Source organism: Calidris pugnax, unplaced genomic scaffold (assembly GCF_001431845.1).
Source record: "Calidris pugnax isolate Ruff unplaced genomic scaffold, ASM143184v1 scaffold326, whole genome shotgun sequence".
Classification (NCBI taxonomy): Eukaryota; Metazoa; Chordata; class Aves; order Charadriiformes; family Scolopacidae; genus Calidris; species Calidris pugnax.
This window is the reverse complement of record NW_015091265.1, coordinates 301853-320746: the sequence shown is the minus strand read 5'-3', so window position 1 is coordinate 320746 and position 18894 is coordinate 301853. Positions and strand designations below refer to the sequence as shown.

Below are 18894 nucleotides of genomic sequence, written 5' to 3'. Positions count from 1 at the left end.
CCTCAGCCTTCCCACCGCCCCCTCGCGCCATCCCGCCCCGCCTCTGCAAAGTCCGGTGCGGCGGGTCGGCGGCGGCAGGCGTCATGGTGCGCTCGCTCAACTCCATCGTGGCTGTCTGCCAGAACATGGGCATCGGGAAGGACGGCAGCCTGCCCTGGCCGCCGCTGAGGTACGGCGGGTCTGGCCGGTCTTCTTCCCGCCGGGGCGGCGGGAACGTCGGCGGACTACAACTCCCAGCGTGCAGCGCGGTGGGCTCCCCGGGGCTGAGGCCGTGCGGGGCCGCGCGTTGCCCGCTGGGAGTTGTAGTCGGGGAGGGGCGATGCTCACCAGGGCGGGAAAGTGACCGCGGTGGCGGTCGGTGGGGCCACGGCCGGGGTTTTGGCTACCGGGCCCCGGCGCCGTGTCCGGGGGGCCTGAGGGACTCCGGGAGGCAGCGCTGTCAGGGTCCCGGCCGTGGGTTAGCTCTCCTCAGGCAGAACCGGGGCCAAAGGTCTCCCTTTCAGGCCGGGGCCCGACCAGCCTCTCCTCCCTGGGCGGCGGTGGCGCTCGCATTATGTTTTATTTTCTCAATTAGAGAAATGTAACTTGTTCCTAAACCACGTTGTAACGGTCTTCTCGTTTTCTTGCCAGGAACGAGTACAAGTACTTCCAGAGAATGACGAGCACATCCTATGTGGAAGGTAACGTCGTGCAGGTTGCTGAGGCAGTGCCTCGCCTCATGAAAATCCGTTTGTGTGGTGTCAGTCATGGAAAAGTGTGGTAATTTCACTTTTCCCTGACTTAAAAGCCTTGCTTCTGCAAACAGCCTGCCCTCCCCCACCTCCCCAAGCCTCACCAGGGTTTTACCCGTTTGCACATACCTCATCTGCAGTTTGTTCCAGTTTCGATAAAGAGACTGGAGGTGAATGGGATGTTTGTGGGCCCCAGGTGATTTGTGAATAAAAATTATTTCAAAGCGCTGTTTCCCTAACAGAGCAGAAGAGTTCACCTACCTGTGTCTTTACCAATAGCTCCACCCCTGAACAAATTAAAAATTAAAAGCTTTTTATATGCTGGTTAATTAGCCGAGGGTCTTTTTTTTTTTTTTTTTTTCAGGTCGTATTAGCTTATCTAACTTGTTTGCTGTAGCTCAGCCTTGGCCATTTGTTCTGTCCCTTTGACCTTTGTGACAGTAATTTTGCTTCGTTTTCCGAGTGTTGAGCCATCCTAATATGCCAGAAACCCCCGATTTTACTGATAATATGCAACAACAGTACTGCAGCCCTGTGCAGTCTGTCCACATGCAGCAACATGCAGCCGTGCAGGTAACATGCAGCAATCAGGCCTAGCGAGACCTTTGCAGCAAGGTAGTCTCAGGAACTCTGTTGTTTTGGTGAGATAAAACCAGTCATTGCTGGGTGAAAAAATTTGTGAAAATCCGCCCAAACAAATGGGATTAGGAATGGAAAAAAATCAACACAGCTAATTTGTTCTGACTGGGTATTTACCACAGCCAGAGGAGACAAGTCTGGCTTCGTTGGCCCCAGGCGTTTTTAACACTGACTTACGTGCTCGTTTATGTTTCCTTAAGCTATTTTAATTCTTTAATCCAGTAGCCTAGGCTGCTACTGGGTGTCTGTGAGGACTGCCAGTATAGGGTATGTGGCAGGAGCTGGAAGGAGGCATTGGGAGAGGAGGAATAAGACCTCCCTGAGCCATGCAATCAGTTCACTGTGCCTGTTGGAACCAGAGCAATGAGAGACAACAGGTTTCTCCTGCTTCTCTATTTGCCAACATGGCCACTCTCTTTCCTGAGTTCTCTTTTCATGCTCCTGTTAAAACTGCTGTCTAGCAAAACTTCTGGGCAACCTAACGTGCCCTTGTTGTGATTGAATGACCTGCTCTATAAGGAACATGTCATCTCCTTTTGCAACAGTCTTTTGTGAAAGATTTTACACTACGTTTTGGAGACCTGATTGAGTGCATTGCAACCTTTCATACAGAAAAGACAGAACATAAATGTGAATCTTTTTATATGTCTGCAATTTACATCTTACCTGGCACAATAACCGGTAATCCAAAAAAAAAAAAAAAGTTGTTTTAAATATTAAGAAGGAAAAGTTTGCTCCATCCTGCCTGCAGATCTTTTAATAAGCTATGACCTTAGATGCTAGGCCATTAAGTTGCTTCATAACCAGACCTCTTAATGCATTATGCTGCCATAAGCCTTCACAGCAGGGATATCACCATTGGCTCAAAAAAGTGAGTCTGCTTGCATACCTGCATTAGCCATTGCTGTAAATTAGCTATGGGTCTAGACAAATCTTTGTTCTGACCTCACAGGCATTCCAGTGTGAAACTTTAGTAAAAAAATACATATATTTTTCAGAACTTTCCTTCAGCAGTGGTCTGTGCTAACATATCTACACTGACACTGTACTATGTCTCTTGGAAACTTGCTCACAAAACTTATCTGCAGGAGAAAGGTCTTTAGACACTGCTAATAATCAAATGGGGCATTGGTTCTCTGGTGTGATCTAGTAGACCCAGCCTCTCAGATGGAGGAGCAGGGAGGACAGCTGTGAACAAATACCATTTTCTTTTCTCTAAGAAATCTCTCCTGCTGTGGAGCAATGTGAAAAACTTCCTGCTGCCTTCTGGGACTTTCAACCTCTGTGTTTATTTCTCTCCATTTGCTCATTGAGAGAAACCTTCTTCTTAGCAGGACATACATAAGAGATAATCAGGTTAGGAATGTTGGGTTTGGTCAGAAATGACACTTGTCAGTGAATTCCAGAATATGATTGATCATCTGTTGTGCTTCTGCTTTCATTTAATCTGGCTGGTTCTTCTAAAAGATACCCTTTTACCTGGCGCCTTTTTTTTTTTTAATTATTTTTTCAAATAATGCTCAGAGCTGGCAATTATTCCTGATCATCTAACTGGAATGGTGGAACATGCAAACACAAAGTCAATTCATCTATGCTGCTCGCATTTATAAGGAGAACAATTACGTTTTTTCACACGAAGAGAGCTCTTTTGAGGGTGTGAGTTGGTCTCACACACAAAGATTAATTTCACCTCCGTCACTACAGCAGAGGCAATGTCAGTGTAATGCGTGCAATGGACAGTGGCATGCCTTTTTTTATTTTCTTTCAATTATATGTTTATAGATGTGCATGAGTCTACTTTGGTGTCAACTGCCTGCCAAGGCTTTGAGGCCACAAACATGTTCTTTTATGCATGTGACTAATTTGAGCATCATGGCCTAAGCTTGTACTTTTGTTAACTGCTGAAATGGAATTTGGAAGGGGGAAGGAAAGTCCAGCAGTGTCACTAAAGAACCAAAACAAATTGGGACAGAGCAAAAATACTCTTTAAATAAGTGTTTTCTCTCTTACTCAGGTAAACAGAATGCACTGATAATGGGTAAAAAAACCTGGTTCTCCATTCCTGAGAAGAATCGTCCATTAAAAGACAGAATTAATATAGTGCTCAGCCGGGAGCTCAAGTATGTATGATCAGTAATAGGCCTGTAAAACAAATAACAAGCCTGCACCTAAAGATATGTGTAGCATTATATCCTAAAATAATTCCAAATGTAACATACCTGGTTAGGAAACATTTCTGCTGTTGGTTCTGAGTGATAGCACTACTTTACCTTTAATTGTTTTAATCGTTATTTTTATTTCTTTTATTTTTTAATTAATTCACAAGATAATTGTCATTACCTTGGATCATAAGTGTTAGTTTTAGCTCCACGAACAAACCATCTGGCAATTGGCAGGAGTCTTCCTGACTCATGTATTTAACTGTATTTTTGTAGTTCCTAGTTAGATTGGTGGCTCTTACTCCCTTTTTTGAGTTTTTTTTTTAATTAGCATTTAAGGGAAAATAACTGTCCCTTTTCAGAGCTCTTTTCTCAAATACATCACCCACAGTCATCGAAATACTCTTAAAGAAAAATGTCCACTTATCGTGGTTTTTGGCTTTTTAGGATGTTGGTGGATTTTCTGCTGAATATGGGGACATAGGTAATAGGGACTTTTTTACTAGGGTTATTGAATGAAATGTATATTTCATTTTATAGATACTTAAGTTTCTTGGTTATGCTTTTTAAAAAAGATGATAAAAAAATTCAGACCTGTAATTTATAATGCCTTTTAAGTCACAGTGATGATTAAACTGTGATTTATTAAACACTTCTGCAGTCAGGTGTGAATTCTAACATAGTTTAGCAATAATTGGCATTTCAAAATAATTAATAACATGAAACATTTAGTCATTTGTGAATTCGGCAACACACACTGTTTGTCTAGATTGTATTGATTATCATGAGGAATGGTCCTTTAATTATTTGGTAATAAAACTTTTTGTTTTTTCTAGGGAACCACCAAAAGGAGCACATTATCTTTCCAAAAGTCTGGATGATGCTTTAGCTCTTTTGGATTCTCCAGAGCTGAAAAGTAAAGTAGACATGGTTTGGATTGTTGGAGGCACTTCTGTTTACAAGGTACATTTAGAGTACTCCTAAATTACTCATTTTCTGCCATGGGATGAGCATGGCTCAAGTTCCTGTTAATTCTGCTTTAAAAAATGCTTTTCTTTCATGTGAGGCAGCAAACTCCAGCGATTACAACAGAGTAAGTCTTGGAGAGTAAAATTTCAACTGACAAGTTTATAATCTGTCAAAGTAACCCAGTGTTGCACTTGCCAATGGTCTGGTGTCATACAGTCATTACGCTTTGGAGAGTTTTTCTTAAATCTCTATAAATTGTTAGGTTTTTACAGCAAGACACACATTGTTATACTTTGCTGAGGTAGTAGGCTGATTCTGCAGAGGATGTGGGGAAAAAAGGAAAAACGACCCAGCATTTTTAGCCAGAATATGCCACTTTATACAGGTATCCAGGTAAGAAAAGAGGATTTAGAGAAAGCTGGCGGGTGATGGTGTCAGTAATAAGAGGAGATAATCATATGACAGATGACATACAACAGAACTGACTCCGCTTTCCTGTCCAGCAACCAGGAGTCCTCACTGTTGCCACTCCCCAGGTTTCTCTTGGTGTCTGGGGTGTCTTGGTATCCAGGTGTCAGTTTGTGTACCAGAAAAGCAGCGTGTGCCACTTTCTTCTCAGGACCATCTTTGCACAGACAAAGCCCTGTATAAACAGCCCTGTTTTCCCACAAATGCAATAGTCCTCCTGTCCTTAACTAAGATACTCACCATGCAACATGAAGGTCTGCAAAAACCCATCGTCTTGTTGCGCTGTGTTTCCTCAGCTATTTTCCGTCCTTCCTCCAAACCTTTCCTCTCATTTTCCATGTATACACACTTAAAGTTTATTCAGCTCTCCGTTGCTCTACCCACATCCCTGGAGTTGTCCTTTCAGCCCCTACACAGTCAGAGTTCTGCCCTTTAACTCCCAATTAATTTTGTCTTCTTTTGTTAAGTTCTCATATAATTTACACTTACTGTCACAGAGTACCACACAAAAGATTATGGCCATCAGCCCTCGTTCTTTTCATATCAATCAGGAGAATATGGAATAAGGACAGCTATAAGCAGTCTTTCTTCTGATAAAAAAAAAGAAATTAAGAATTGTAACCGTATTTTTTTGTTTCATATAGTAGAGGAAAGAACGTTCTGCTCTCCTGTAGTCATTACAAGTACGCTGGAAATACACTCCAGTTTTTGTTTGGCACTTTGACTTCAGGTGTGATGAAAATGCCATTGTGCTCCTGGTAGAAAATTAGGGCTGATAATACACTTTGTATACGGGGTGGGAAAATATGTATTCTGATATTTCTTGCCTTTGCAGTTTGTGTGTTTAATGACCCTTTTCTCTGTGTCTTTTACAGTGAAAAAAGTGATGTAGAAAGTAGGTAGATATTGCTAAGGTTGTAAGAAAAATAAGGTGGATATGCAAATAGCCTGTAAAACACGTGTTCCTCTCCTTTTTTTTTTTTTTTTAAATTTATGTTTTATAATCACTTTTGCATGTGGTTAAGTCCACGATATATTTGGTAGAAAATGTATTTGGCCTACGGTGAGGCGTTATGATGTAGAGGTAACCCGTTTTTCACTCTCAGCCATTACAATGCCTACTTCTGGGCAGTAAGTAGCAAGGTTGTTTCTGGAGACAGATTCTCTCCAGATAGATAGTGCATAACGGCCCAACATGAGCGGGAGACATGAGAAGGAGCTTCTGCCCATAGTTCTGCAGGGTACGTAGTATGAGCAGAAGCACTTACCCTGTCGGTGCAATGGCCACACACTCAGCTAGTGCTGCAAAGAGCCATTATTTTTACTTGTTCTACCAGGAGTGTCTGTGCTGTAGACTTCTATTTTTACTATTTTTCCAGTGTCTGGCTGATAATTTGTACAGAACTATGCCATTTTTAGACTATTACTCTCCAATATTAGATTATAAACGGGCAGTTTTCATCAAGGCTGCTTTTTGCAACACGTTGCTTGTGCTGATCAGCATAAGGGAGTATGTCTTAAACTCTCAAATGGTTTCAAACATGTACTCAGGACATTTCAAAGGAATTTGTAGTTCATTAGGGAGAAATCTGACCGTATGGCTTACCCTTATCCAGAGAGTTGTGCCGAGGTGGAGCATCCACCCAGGGGCTTGAGTGCAGAAGGGCACTCCTTGGGATGCAGGTCTTCAGCCTGTCTCTCTTCCTGGTAGGTTGCTCAGAGAAATTGTGGATGCCCCATCCCTGGAGGCATTCAAGACCAGGCTGGATGGGGCTTTGAGCAACCTGGTCTAGTGGGAGGTGTCCCTGCCCATGGCAGGGGTCTTGGAACTTGATGTTTTAAGGTCCCTTCCAACCAGAAGAGTTCTGTGATTCCATCTCAAGTAGGGGTGGTTGTTGTACCCTGCCCAGCCTCCAAGAACTGTAGCAAGCAAAGGTGCTGGAGCACCAGGGTGGTGGTTCAGGATGGATTCTGCCCTCAGCAACAGAGAGGCAAGGGATGGGGTGGAGGTAAGAGGCTGCTGCTGTTTACAGCAGAGCTTATGGCTCTCTTGCCCACCTCCCCTAAGTTCTCAAGGACACAGTTCTCTCCAGGGTGGTGGGAGTATTGGCATAAGCTCATTTCTGCCTGAAGTCCTGTGAAGGACAGAGGAAAGTGAGCTCTGAACAAGGTGGCCATCCAAGTCTTCATGTAGGTTGCATTCACGCTGTGTTCAGCCGCATGCTTGGGGGAAACTTCATCTCAGCCTTGACCTGTGCAACAGGAGAAGGCAGAGCAGCTGGGCATGGTAGGCATTTTGCTGGGGAAGGGAGAGCGACACAGAGTATTGGTATTAGGAAGTGAGAGCAGAAAAGATCAGAAACAGCTCACACAGTCCACTGAGGGTTGGAATACCTTGTGCAGCCTTCACCATCTTAAATTTGACTTGACACCAATCACTGCATCAGGTTTGTAATCTGATACAGGCACGAGGTAGTACTGTTGCCTCCAGAGAAGCTTTTGGACTTCTCACAGCACGGGTTTACAAGTTTCATTTCTTTGGATGTCAGTGTGATGCCGAACTGGATCTTCTGCACTTTTCTAGATCTCCTGAGTTCCAGAAGGAGTTGGTGTTGATTGTCTGGAAGAGAAAAGAGGAGCGTAGCAGCCCAGTAGGTCACAGCTATTACGAAGCCGTTATGCGTCATGAGAGGCACTCCATGATTTTGCGTGAGCACTTGATGCTTTGAGAGCCGTCTGCTGGCTCCCGAGTGCTTCTTGTTTGCTGGAAAACTTGTAGTGGTGACTCATGCATTGGTTCTGGTCCCTGAGTTTCCATTAGCTGTTGGACCTCATCAGACGTGTTACTGGAGTGGGTTCTCTAGCTTGGTTTCGTCCCCAAGAAATTTAATTGATGCACACCAAGATTGGTCCCCAGTAGAAATAAAGCATGAGTGGGGGCAACTGGAAGATTAATTTCAAAACCACATCTCTGTTCTGAGTTAATGTAGATGAACTCTGTGTGGAGGTATTGTCTCTTAATTAATTGAGAGGTTCAGGTCTTGGCTTTGACTCTGAAAAATGGCACTACCTGGAGATCCTAAGGGAGTCTACTCAGTATAAATTACATGAGTCTCTTTCAACTGGATTTTAAACTGGGTGCTTAATTAAAAACAACATTCAGATTTTACTAGGAATAAGAACTGTAAGCCCAGCACATCCCCAAATATTAAACAGGGACATTAAAAAAAACAAACAAACCAACCAAAACCAGATGTAGATTTACACATGTGGATGGTATGGCCTTATATCTTGTTTGTTGAGTGTTTAATATGAATCTTGCTTTGTAAAAATAACCAAGCACAAATCTGTAACAGTGAACCTACCAGTGGAAAAAAAAAACAAACCACTCAACCAAAAACCTCAAAAGACCTAGCAACAAAACTTTAAAAAAAAAATGAAAAATTTATGACTCAGGTCCTCATAACCAAGGCCTCTTTAGTAACACCAAAACAGACTATATGTCAAACAGTTTTTCACCTTGATAAAACAGTTTTTCCTACAGCATCTTGAACATTTAAAATTGTCTCTTCTAATTTATATGTTCCTACTCGGCTTGTTGCTTTCTCAATGCCACAGAAGCAAACAATGACACTCAAGGTCACATTGCTTAAGTACAGAATTGTATTCATGTATTAAATTTGGAGAAGAAACTTGTAGTTTTGTAACAGAACAAAAAGTTCTTTCATAAGAAGTTCTGTTGGTTTTGCTCTTTACTTAATATCTAGGCTGGCCGTAACAGAAAATAGATGCTGGTGATAAATAGTGTTTGGGGAAATTCTTCAGCGAAGAGGCTTGAGCTGGAAAATTAAACTTCCAGTAATCTCCAAGGGAAAATTTTATCTAATATTCATACTCAGGTGTCTTCCTATGTATTAGTATTTGACATATTGTGTTTGGTAATCTACCCCCTTTCATTCTTCAAGATTATTGAATTATGAAGTTGCTATTCATGTTTAGTGCGGCAAGTCTCTTGCAGCTAGCTGATTAATTACCCTCTTAAATAGAGTTCCTTGACTAAGCATATAAGCTTCACTGGGTTCTGAATGCCCTGAGTGGGTTGTGAGTGCCACATTTGCTAAGCTTCAAATCTTTGCTGTACCATAAGTATCACTTCTTTAAAAAAAAGTATTAACAATTTGAGTCACTGGTTTTATTGTGATTTTTTTCAAGCGTGCCAAAACTTTACTAACTAATACTAATATACTAAAATTTGGCTTTCAAAGATTATATTTTAGTATGTCTGAATTCCCTGTAAACTATAAAAGAAATAATAGTAATTTTTCTACCTTCCCTGCATATAAGACAAAGTGATTTTGAGCTGCAGCTGCTGGAATGGTTTTAAGCTGCCTACCTATTGCAATATTGACACGTATGTTACTGTGTTTTTGAAGTGTTGTGTCTGAGGTGTGACTGAGATCCACCTGCAAGGGAGACAGCTCCTTTTTCCACCCCTGTGGGCTCTGCTCTTGCAGGTCCCAGTGCTGTTTCTGCCTTTGAACAGTGCTCCCAAAGAACCTGCTGCAAAGGGGAGGCTCCTCTGAGCTGCCTGATGCTGGTGACGTGGAGGACGTCACGCTCTGTGCCCAAAGCATCATACTGCTCTGCTCTTAATCACTGTAATGTTGCAGAATCCTTCTCTACAGGAGAATTTTCCCTTGTGCAGTTGTGTAGCTTTGCATAGTTGTCTGAAAAAAGTGATGGGAACGGCAAGACAATTTTCCTCTATTCCTATGACCTTCTAGGTGTTTTGAGAAAAGGTGTGAGCGCTCTTAATGGAATTCCCTGTTGTGGCAGGGTCACAGCATTAGAGCTGACAGCACTGTCCTCCCCATAGAGATTCATGTTTTGTAAAGATGACTATTGTAGTTACGACTCCAGTGTCCAGTACTTCTAGCTCTTACCTAGTTATAAATAAAACTAGAGTAAATATTAGCAGTGGACTAGTAAATAACTAAAAAAAAAATCTTTAAAAGTTCAATAATTTTCTTTAATTTAGCATATTTTTACTTTCACAGACTTCAGATGGTCTCCAGTATAGTTTGCAAAATAAATTCAGGAGATTTTTAATGTGGAAAGAAAGGTGCAATATTCTTGTTATTCCTAAACAAGCTTTTTTGTGTGCTCGTTCTTGTGAACAAACATATAGATTTGACATTCCTCTGGGAAAAAATAATGACTAAAAAAGGTTAATAGATGAGTCAGTTGCAGACAGAAATCATGCAGCTATGAAAGGTCGTTGGAACTCGATGATCTTTGAGGTCTCTTCCAACCCAAACCATTCTATGATTCTATGATTCTATGCTTTTTAAGTTTTTTTTCAAGGTGCTTGCAGAGATCATAGAGGAAAAGATCTAAAAGACTCCCCTTTAAGACTAACACACGGAAAAGTGTGGTGACTAAAGTGTATCTGTTTCTGCAAGGGCAGAATGGGCAGGTTTTTTGATAACAGTCATAGAAGATTTCTGTTGCACTTGTCTTTGTCCCTGGCAGAGAACGGGTGGTGGGAGCTACCACAGTGTCTCCTCCCTCACCAGGCTTAGCCTTCGTGGCGTGGGAAGGAAGGAATTTTGAGGGTGTTGATTCTCCTGGTTGTCTCCACAAATCTCCTCATAGCCCAGGTTTAACTTAGGCGAGTCCTTTTACCTAGGTAAGATCTAGAACTTTGTGAGATCTTCAGCTGTGAGATTTTTTTAATGTATAAAATATGGTTTTTTAATACTCTTGACGCTTCAAAATGCAGCTTGCCTGTATGATCCAATACACACTTTAAGGGTTGAAAAACAGAATGCAAATGAACAGACTGTCTATTTTGAAATTTTCTCTTTTGTAGCGTTCTCATATTTTGTTTGGATTGGCAATGTTGTTGTCTGGGAAGACACTTGAAAAATAAGTGCCTCACATAGTTACTTTGGCTGTTGTACTTATTTTATGTAATCGGTAGAAGATGAGAAAGCAGAAGCAGTGTGCATGTGTCCTTCTAAAACCTGTGAATCTTTAAATGAGTAGAAATAATTGGTCCCTCCTATGGCAATTGGTGGCAGTGCCCAGTAGTTTACAGTGGTTTGGTGATTAGAACTATAAAGGATTAATTTTCCATGCAACACTTCTGAAATGACTTGTAATACACAGCTATTCTTTGTTGCAGAGCTCCAGGGCTGTTTTAACCTGTGTTCTAAGGAGAGAGACTAATTCAGGGAAATGGTCCTGCACGTGCAGGCCTAATCTGATCTTGCACAGCTGTCAGTCCGATGCAGCTGGAAATTATGGGGAAGATGATCCTTAGGCATCTCCTTTTTTCCTTTATGCTTCGGAGGCAGGCTTGCCAAGGTTTCCTTGGAAGTGAGCAAAAAGGCAAGGGTATGCTAAGATCTTCCCACAGGGTTATGAAGGTATATATCAGTTCTCTGAGTCTTACAAAGGACTATGGTTTGCATAGAGGGTTGATGTACCTGGGACAACAGGAGGGATTCTGCCACCTCCCCTCTCCTGTCCTCCCTCTCTTGTGGAAATTCATCACTGCTTGGGGATTGGTTCTGGTGTTTCTGAGAGATCGACAGCCACAGTTTTAGTAGGCTGTGCTTTAATGTGGACCAAAATTCAGCACTGCTTTTCCCTGTTGCCTCAGGCTGCAATATCTTAAAAGGTTTAGTAGTGCTAGACAAGGAGGTGAGCCTGTGTGGAGAACAAACACACATGCAACTCCCAAGGGAAACTGGTGCAGGTACAAATACGGTCCTAGGATAACTGAATTGATGAAGAGGGAAAAACACAGTAAATTAAAATCGTAGCAAGAATGACTTAGACCCAGTGTGGCAATGGAGTGAGAGTAACGTAATAACCATGGAGGGAGAATGCTAAATTAAATTCAAATTTACAGAAGCATGAGCAGAGAGACATCATTTTGTTTAAAAATCTCCTCCTCTTGCCCTGGTACAATTATTTCCAGCAGTCCTCTCTTAATATCTGTCTTTTCCATCATATATGTTATCCTCACATTTACCAAATATGCAAAACCAAAAAAGCAGTGCCAATCTCCTACTTACTGGAAATTATTTGTCTATTGAATATTGTGCTAGCTTCCCACAGTATTGCCTGATCACTAAAATATGTTTGGTTACTGCACATTCTGTTTAAATATTCAAGATTTTTTATGTCTATACCTTCGTAATATGTATGTGTTACATCAGAATAAAGTCATACTCACCCTATTCTGTTCAAAAAAGTAAATATGCATAATGTATACTTCCTTGATTAAATTTAGAGTTAAGTATGTCAGCATTCTGTCAAATCAGCGCTAAGCGTCCTCTAACTTCCATACCTATAAAAGGTGGTGAAACTGATAGTGTGGGCTGGACAGGGCAAGAGTGAATTGAATGTCAGTGAGGAGCTACCTTAATTCTCAGGCAAATGCCAAAGCCATGATAAATCTCCTTCCCCATCCTGCCAGGTCCATAGCAGTAGTTCACAGTGAGGGTCCTGTCCTCTCTGAGCAGGTTCCTTTGGAGACTCCACATGTGAAAGGTTTCATGTTTGATACAAAATTTACTTATTTCTGATTTTCTGAAGTTACTACCAAGGAACATGGAGGACCAGGTGCTCCCAAAGGGACGGGAGCTGGGACCTATGGGCAATAACCTGACTGGTGTGACAGGAGCCTCACTGGCTCATGGTGATGAGGCAGGTCCACAGGGTGGGATCAGGCCCCAAAGGAGGTGACCAGTCAGACATAGCCCTGGGACAACTACATGGGGCCATGGGCACAGGCCAAGGCCAGGTCAGGATGCCAGCCCGAGGCATGATTCAGTATGTATTTGAATCCCAAAACAAGTGAAAATGAGACTGAGCAGAGTAGAGCAACTGAAACATAAAACTGAATCACTTTATGAAGTGTTACTTCTTGCCTGACGCCCTCATATGCTCACTGTCATGATGCTGGGCATTCCCAGCTGCTGAGGAGGAATGTGTGGGTTGAAACCAGCTCAAGTCTGTTGCTCTTTTCGCAGTTCTTTTTTTTGTTGTTGTTGTTTTTTAGTATTCATGGGGCACCTATGCACGCAGACCCCCAGAGCTGGCCTGGCGAATTCAAGAAGCATTGGCACCTCTGTTTTTTAATTTGGGGACAAATAGTTTCAGGGCTGGTTGGTTCACTCAACTCATTTAGCTAGAACAGACGTCACCCTCTGGTCCCCTTGGTGCTCAGTTCAGCTTTATTTGCAATATCTGTGGTCAGTCACTCCATGTGCTCTTCCCTGACCTGTTTTGGTGGTACAGACTCCTTGCTGAAGCTCTGTTCCCGTAGAGCTGGATAGGAAGTTGATTTATTCCCCTACTACAAACCAAAAGTATCTCTGTTTACAGAACACGGCATGTTTTTATTTGTGTAGCAGATTACTCTGTCATTCTACAGCTGTATGTTTCTCCTCTTACCTCCCACCCTTATTTTAAGGAATTAAAAATAGGATATTTATATGCAAACTAGATAAACACCAGTTCAATGCTGTTGGATGCTGGTGTGCTGTGACTTACCCCTTCCATTTTTAAACCATTCTCTAGCAATAGAGCAGCTTTTCTAGAAGCTAACTTCTCAGCAGTGATACCAATTAATTTTATTGGGTTAAATTTGCTATTACTTGGTTCCTCTACTTGTCAAAGTAGTACCTAATAGTATGCTGCATGGTGAATCACCTTTAACAAAGAGCATTGCTCACTGCCAATTTAAAGGAAAGGGAGAAACAGCCATAAGCTTCTCAAAAATATATTGTAACCAAGCACCAGTATAGCTTTTAATGGGTTATTTTAATGTCAATAAAGTCTGGAAGAGGTGTCTTTTCAGTCTGATCTGGAGACAAAGTGTCTTTTTTTAACTCCTGAGTTTGTGTGGATTTGCCAGTGAGGAACTCACTTAACAGGTGTCTTCATAACTTTTTTCATTCCAGGAGCCTGGAAACTTTCTTGTTGTTTTTATATAACTTTCAATGCATATTAGCACTTTGCCATAATCCTGAAATCAAACTTTGATGTTAAACCGATAAATAGTTTGATCACTGGAACTGCAGACTAAAAATACATGATAAATCTTTAGCAGTGATATTAATTAAATATTGGAACAAATTACCTTGAGGTATGGGCCTCTCCACCACTTAAAGCTCCCTGTCTTCCAAAGAGGTAGGATGCAGAAATGGCTTGTTGAGACTGGGCCATTCTGCTCCTTTCTTCTCACAGGACTATTAATCATTTTATCTTAATTTCTGTTAGATGCCCCAAGCTCTGAGAGTAGGTTTTGCTGCCACTTACCAGGTGGATCTGGCAAAAGATGAAATTATGCCTTTAGAAAGTGCTCTCGGGCAGAGTCCTAAAGAGGAGATTCAGAGTTCAATTTTCACTGCATTGCTTAAACCCCAAAATATATATAAAATAGCAACTGAATTTCAGTTTTAAATAACATATTTGGTGTGCAGTGTGCAAGTAGAAAATATGCTATGACTCTTATCTCTTGGTTCTTTTTGAATGCTTGCCATGGTGATGTCTGGTGCAGGCAGAACAAGAACTTGGAGAGTTGGCAAAGAAAGCTGATGTTCCAAATAAGAACTTAAACTTGATATTATCTTACAGACTTTAAAGAGGATTATAAAACAAGAATATTAAAAATGTTAATAAACAAAACTACTTCATGCATGGTTGAGCTGTTTTACAGGAAATAACTCAATTTTAATAATTTCTACTGTTTTTAAAGGCAGCGATGGAGAAGCCAATTAATCATCGATTGTTTGTGACAAGAATTTTGCAGGAATTTGAAAGTGACACATTCTTTCCAGAAATCAACTACAAAGACTACAAACTTCTTACAGAGTAAGTATCAAGATGGATAGTGGTCTTGGGTTCAGATGGAAGACTTAATAATCTACTTTGTATGTGTAAGGGTCCTATTAAAGCCATGTTCTCTTTGAGCTGGAGGTGCTTTTCACTGTATTTTTCCCCAGAGTCATATTGTACTTAGAACCTGGAATTGCACCACACTCAGCAGAGCGGGTGTTGGAACTTGCTGTGTTCTTGAACCTTCCTATCATCTTTACAGTAAAAAATGGCTTTTGTCAGTTTGCTTGAAAAATAACTTTCTTGATGCTTCTCATTTTAGAATTACTCAAATATTTACTAAACTTCTTAACTCTCAGTATGTTGTTATTCAATGGTATTTAACCCCTTTGATAAATTGCTGAAGACAAATTAAATGGGTTTGAGCAGGGAGGGTTGAGCCTTTATAGATTTCTAGGTAACTTTCTGCTCTTTGCTGTAGTTTCTTCTGTGTGATCCTTGTCATATTCCAGTCATACTTTTGTGACCTCTCCAATGAGATTACATCTGACAGGCAGTAGGGAGGCAGCAAAAATTCAAACATCTGCCTCGAGAACTAGCAAGGAAAGGACCTCTTCCTCTTCTTGCTTCTCCTGTTTTGGTTCCCAGCTGGTTGCAGACCAGCAGTGGAAGAAACAGAAAGTATGGCAAGTCAAGCTCTCTGCGCAGGGCACAGGGATGGATTAGCGCTGAGGTGGGAGAGAATAGGCAGGGGCAGGAAAGGAGGATGCAGGAGAGATGAACAAGGTGAGTGGGGAGGAGGAATCACCTTTTTCAACTCTTAACATGTTCTGAACTGCACTCAACATGAACCCACTTTAGTATCCTGATGTCTGACCCAAAGCTCCCTTCTCTCCCTCTTGGCTGTTTCTCAGTTATACACCGGTTTGGGCCAGAAGTTGGCCTTAAAACATGAATTTATAAAATAGCAGATAATTCCCTCACTAATGTGGAAACCTCATAGAGTCAAACCTAGCAAATTAAAATTTCTTTCTCCCTCGGAGTCAACATTGCAGATAAAAAAATCCTCACTCTGTCACAGGGACCTGAAGAGATTTTTGAAAGTGTCTATTAATAAAACCTGTTTTAGTAAATCTGAAATATAAAGGAGCACTTTGAATGGCAGCAGTCAGCTGCTTTAAAAAGCTGTAGTTGACTTATAAGAAACCTTTATATTGCCATTTCCTCTAAACCATCTGAGCAAAGCAAGAAAACCCAGAGGTGTTCCGTATCTTTTCTACTTCTGCAGACGTTTTAAATAACGTGGTGGAGGCTTTAATAAGAATGTTGGGGTTTTTTGATTAAGCCAAAAAGGTGGTGGGGTTTTTTTTGCATCAAAGTATGCTTTCTTGATTTAGAAAGATGTGCATACAAGTTGCTGATAGTAGTTAACATGATTCCTACAAATAGTTTGTGCTTATGTCTGTTGTAAGTATGGTATTTTTATCTCCTTTTTCAAACTACTCTCTTTTCTAATTGATTGGATAAATTACAGGTGACTCATAATGATATTTTTACCTACTTGTTAGCTTTTGCTTTGTCTTCTTCCTGCTGCAGGTACCCAGGTGTCCCTGCTGATATCCAAGAAGAGAATGGCATCCAGTACAAATTTGAAGTGTATGAAAAAGCTGTCTTGGCACAATAAATGAGGTTTTTGGTACTTCTGTGTAAGGGCAGATGTTTTAAATCATGAAGTCTTACTGAGTACAAATATGTATTAAATTATTGAGAGAAAATCCCGCTTTCTAATACAATACCTCGGTGAATGATTCCAGAGAGCACACCCCACACTCTGAATGTACACCTTGAAGTGGAAATATGAGGGTGGTCGGCAGCATGAAGGAGGTAGCTCTAAGGAATGCTGCAACTAGGGTTGTGTGAGACCTTGTGTTCATCTTTACAGTCCATGGCAGCATCCCTGACAACTCCATGGGTAATGAAAGGCATTAGACTGGGTCAGAACCTTTCTACCTAAACAAAGGGTTGGAGTATCTACTGGTTCAGAACGGCCAACACTAAGAAAGTGTCAGAACTCCTGAGTTTGACTGGGTGGTATATACTTTTGTAACAATCCTTAAAACATGCTGGTGTGGAGGAGAAGGTAAGCAGGCACAGCAAGAGAAGTGGTGTCTGGAAATCTCAGGCAGCACTTGAGGCATACATTGATCCTTCCTGGAAATCCTCTTGTCATCCTAACCCTCCTGGGTACACAGCCTACTTCGGGACTTTTGGCTGAAAACACTGACCTACAAATTAATCTGAGAAAGAATTTTTAACATTTCCATTAACTTCACACCCGTGTTAAGGGCTTGCTGTTCTTATAAAAAGTCGCTATGTCAGTTTGACCGCAACCACTTTGCAGCACAAGAACATAAACACTGCTTTCTTAACAGAAGCTGTGTTCTTGTGTCCCCTCTAAATGTTGTCGGTGCTGATGCAGAGTGTTAATTTGTCAGTGTGAGTTTGAAGAGTCTGTGTGGCGTACCAATTCGGGCAGGGAGTGGGGTCCTGGTTCTGCTTTCATTAGATATAGCCAGTATAATAATGTTTTGCCTTACTGTTCCCTAAAAATAGCAATATACTGGTAGTAACAGTGACACCGTGATTCTGATGGTGTACAGTGCCAGGTGTTGACCAAAGTTTGTTATTGCCACAGCATGACCAGTGATGTTGGTGTGTTGCCGTGTCCTGACCATGGGGTTTGAAAAACCAAACCTCTTTGATAAGAGAAAAGCATTTATAATTATCATCTAAGAACACCTCTTGAATTTTCCATGGCAATTTTGCAACATTTAACTCATGAAAAATGATAAATTTGGCAGTATCTTTTCTGGGTTGTCTTTTTTTCTCTATGTTCCTTTTGAATTCTTAAAAATGTGAGTACTTCCCTGTGTTGATCTTCCTCCACGTGTGGTGACTTTACATCATTTGACGAAGATTGAAGCAACAAAGTTGTATTTGCTTGGGTAATACGGCAAAAAGTCTCCTGTGTTTTAGTTTGCCAACACATTGTGGAAAGGAAAGAAAAGGACTGTTACCAAGGGGATGGTATTTTTTTGAAGACTGTAAGTCACAGTGACCCTGACAAGATAAAAGTAATCTCCCCGAAGCTTTTAATATGTACCAGTTAGTACCAAAAAGCAGGTCGCTGTTGAGAGCTGCACGCAGCTACTCTGCAGAGTACTGTGTTTAATGGCAAGTGACATTTGTTATAAGTGGAAGCAAAGACTTCCTGCGATGCTGGATTTACACTGTGCTGCTGATGCCAACATATGTAAGAGAGTTTCTGCCCCAGCACACATTTGCAGGAGGTTCCCTGGGGCCAAAATGTTTCGTGGCACCACTTGGGTTGCAAAGAACTTTTAACTTGGATGCAAACAAGCCTACTGGGAACATAAATACTCTGACTCTTTGTGGATGGACTTAGTCCTCTCCAGATTTAACTTAACTATGTTCATTTGTCAAATTCTACAACAAATTAAGTCGATTTATGATTCGTGGAAATGAGAACTTTTGAAATAACGCAGCAGTTTCCTACTGGTAACTTCTCAGAATGTATTAATGACACAGTTTTTTCAGTGTGCCACTCTGACAAAAACATGAGGTTTTGTCTGTTTGGGATTTTGTTTTAATAAAAGCACTGCATTTGGACAGCACCTTTTGCATCAGAGCTTTTCAAGATGCTGTACAGATTCCAATCAAGAATAAGGAAGATGCATTTGGTGGTGGGGAAGTTGGGCCCCAGAGAAGTATGGTCATCCTAAGTCCAGGTGTACCAGCCTCTGCAAGGTTAGATGCTTCAAGAAGGTGGATAGGCAGAGGGGTATGAGTCTTTGTGTTCAGGAATTACATACAAAGACTGTTTGCTGACACATGTTGTTTCCAGAGGGTGGTTACTTTATGTGTTTTTTTAAGTCTGTGCTCTTTTAAAGATACCTGAGATTGTCCAAAAACTGGGACAAGCAAGCAGGTTGCTCTCTTCTAAAGGCTGGAGTTACCAGGTGGTGTTTGTAAGGGGCCCTTTTTGGAGGTGA

At 41.4% G+C, this 18894-nt stretch overlaps 1 protein-coding gene across 1 annotated transcript; it reads left to right on the top strand.

Annotated features, from left to right (window-relative positions):
• Positions 1–2: 2 nt before the first annotated feature.
• Positions 3–16596, top strand: DHFR (dihydrofolate reductase). The gene is made up of 6 exons (XM_014960529.1): positions 3–169; positions 631–680; positions 3385–3490; positions 4366–4492; positions 14742–14857; positions 16418–16596. Exons 1-6 carry the CDS (start codon positions 84–86, stop codon positions 16503–16505), a joined length of 573 nt encoding a protein of 190 aa, XP_014816015.1. The 5' UTR covers positions 3–83; the 3' UTR covers positions 16506–16596.
• The last annotated feature ends 2298 nt before the right edge of the window (positions 16597–18894 follow it).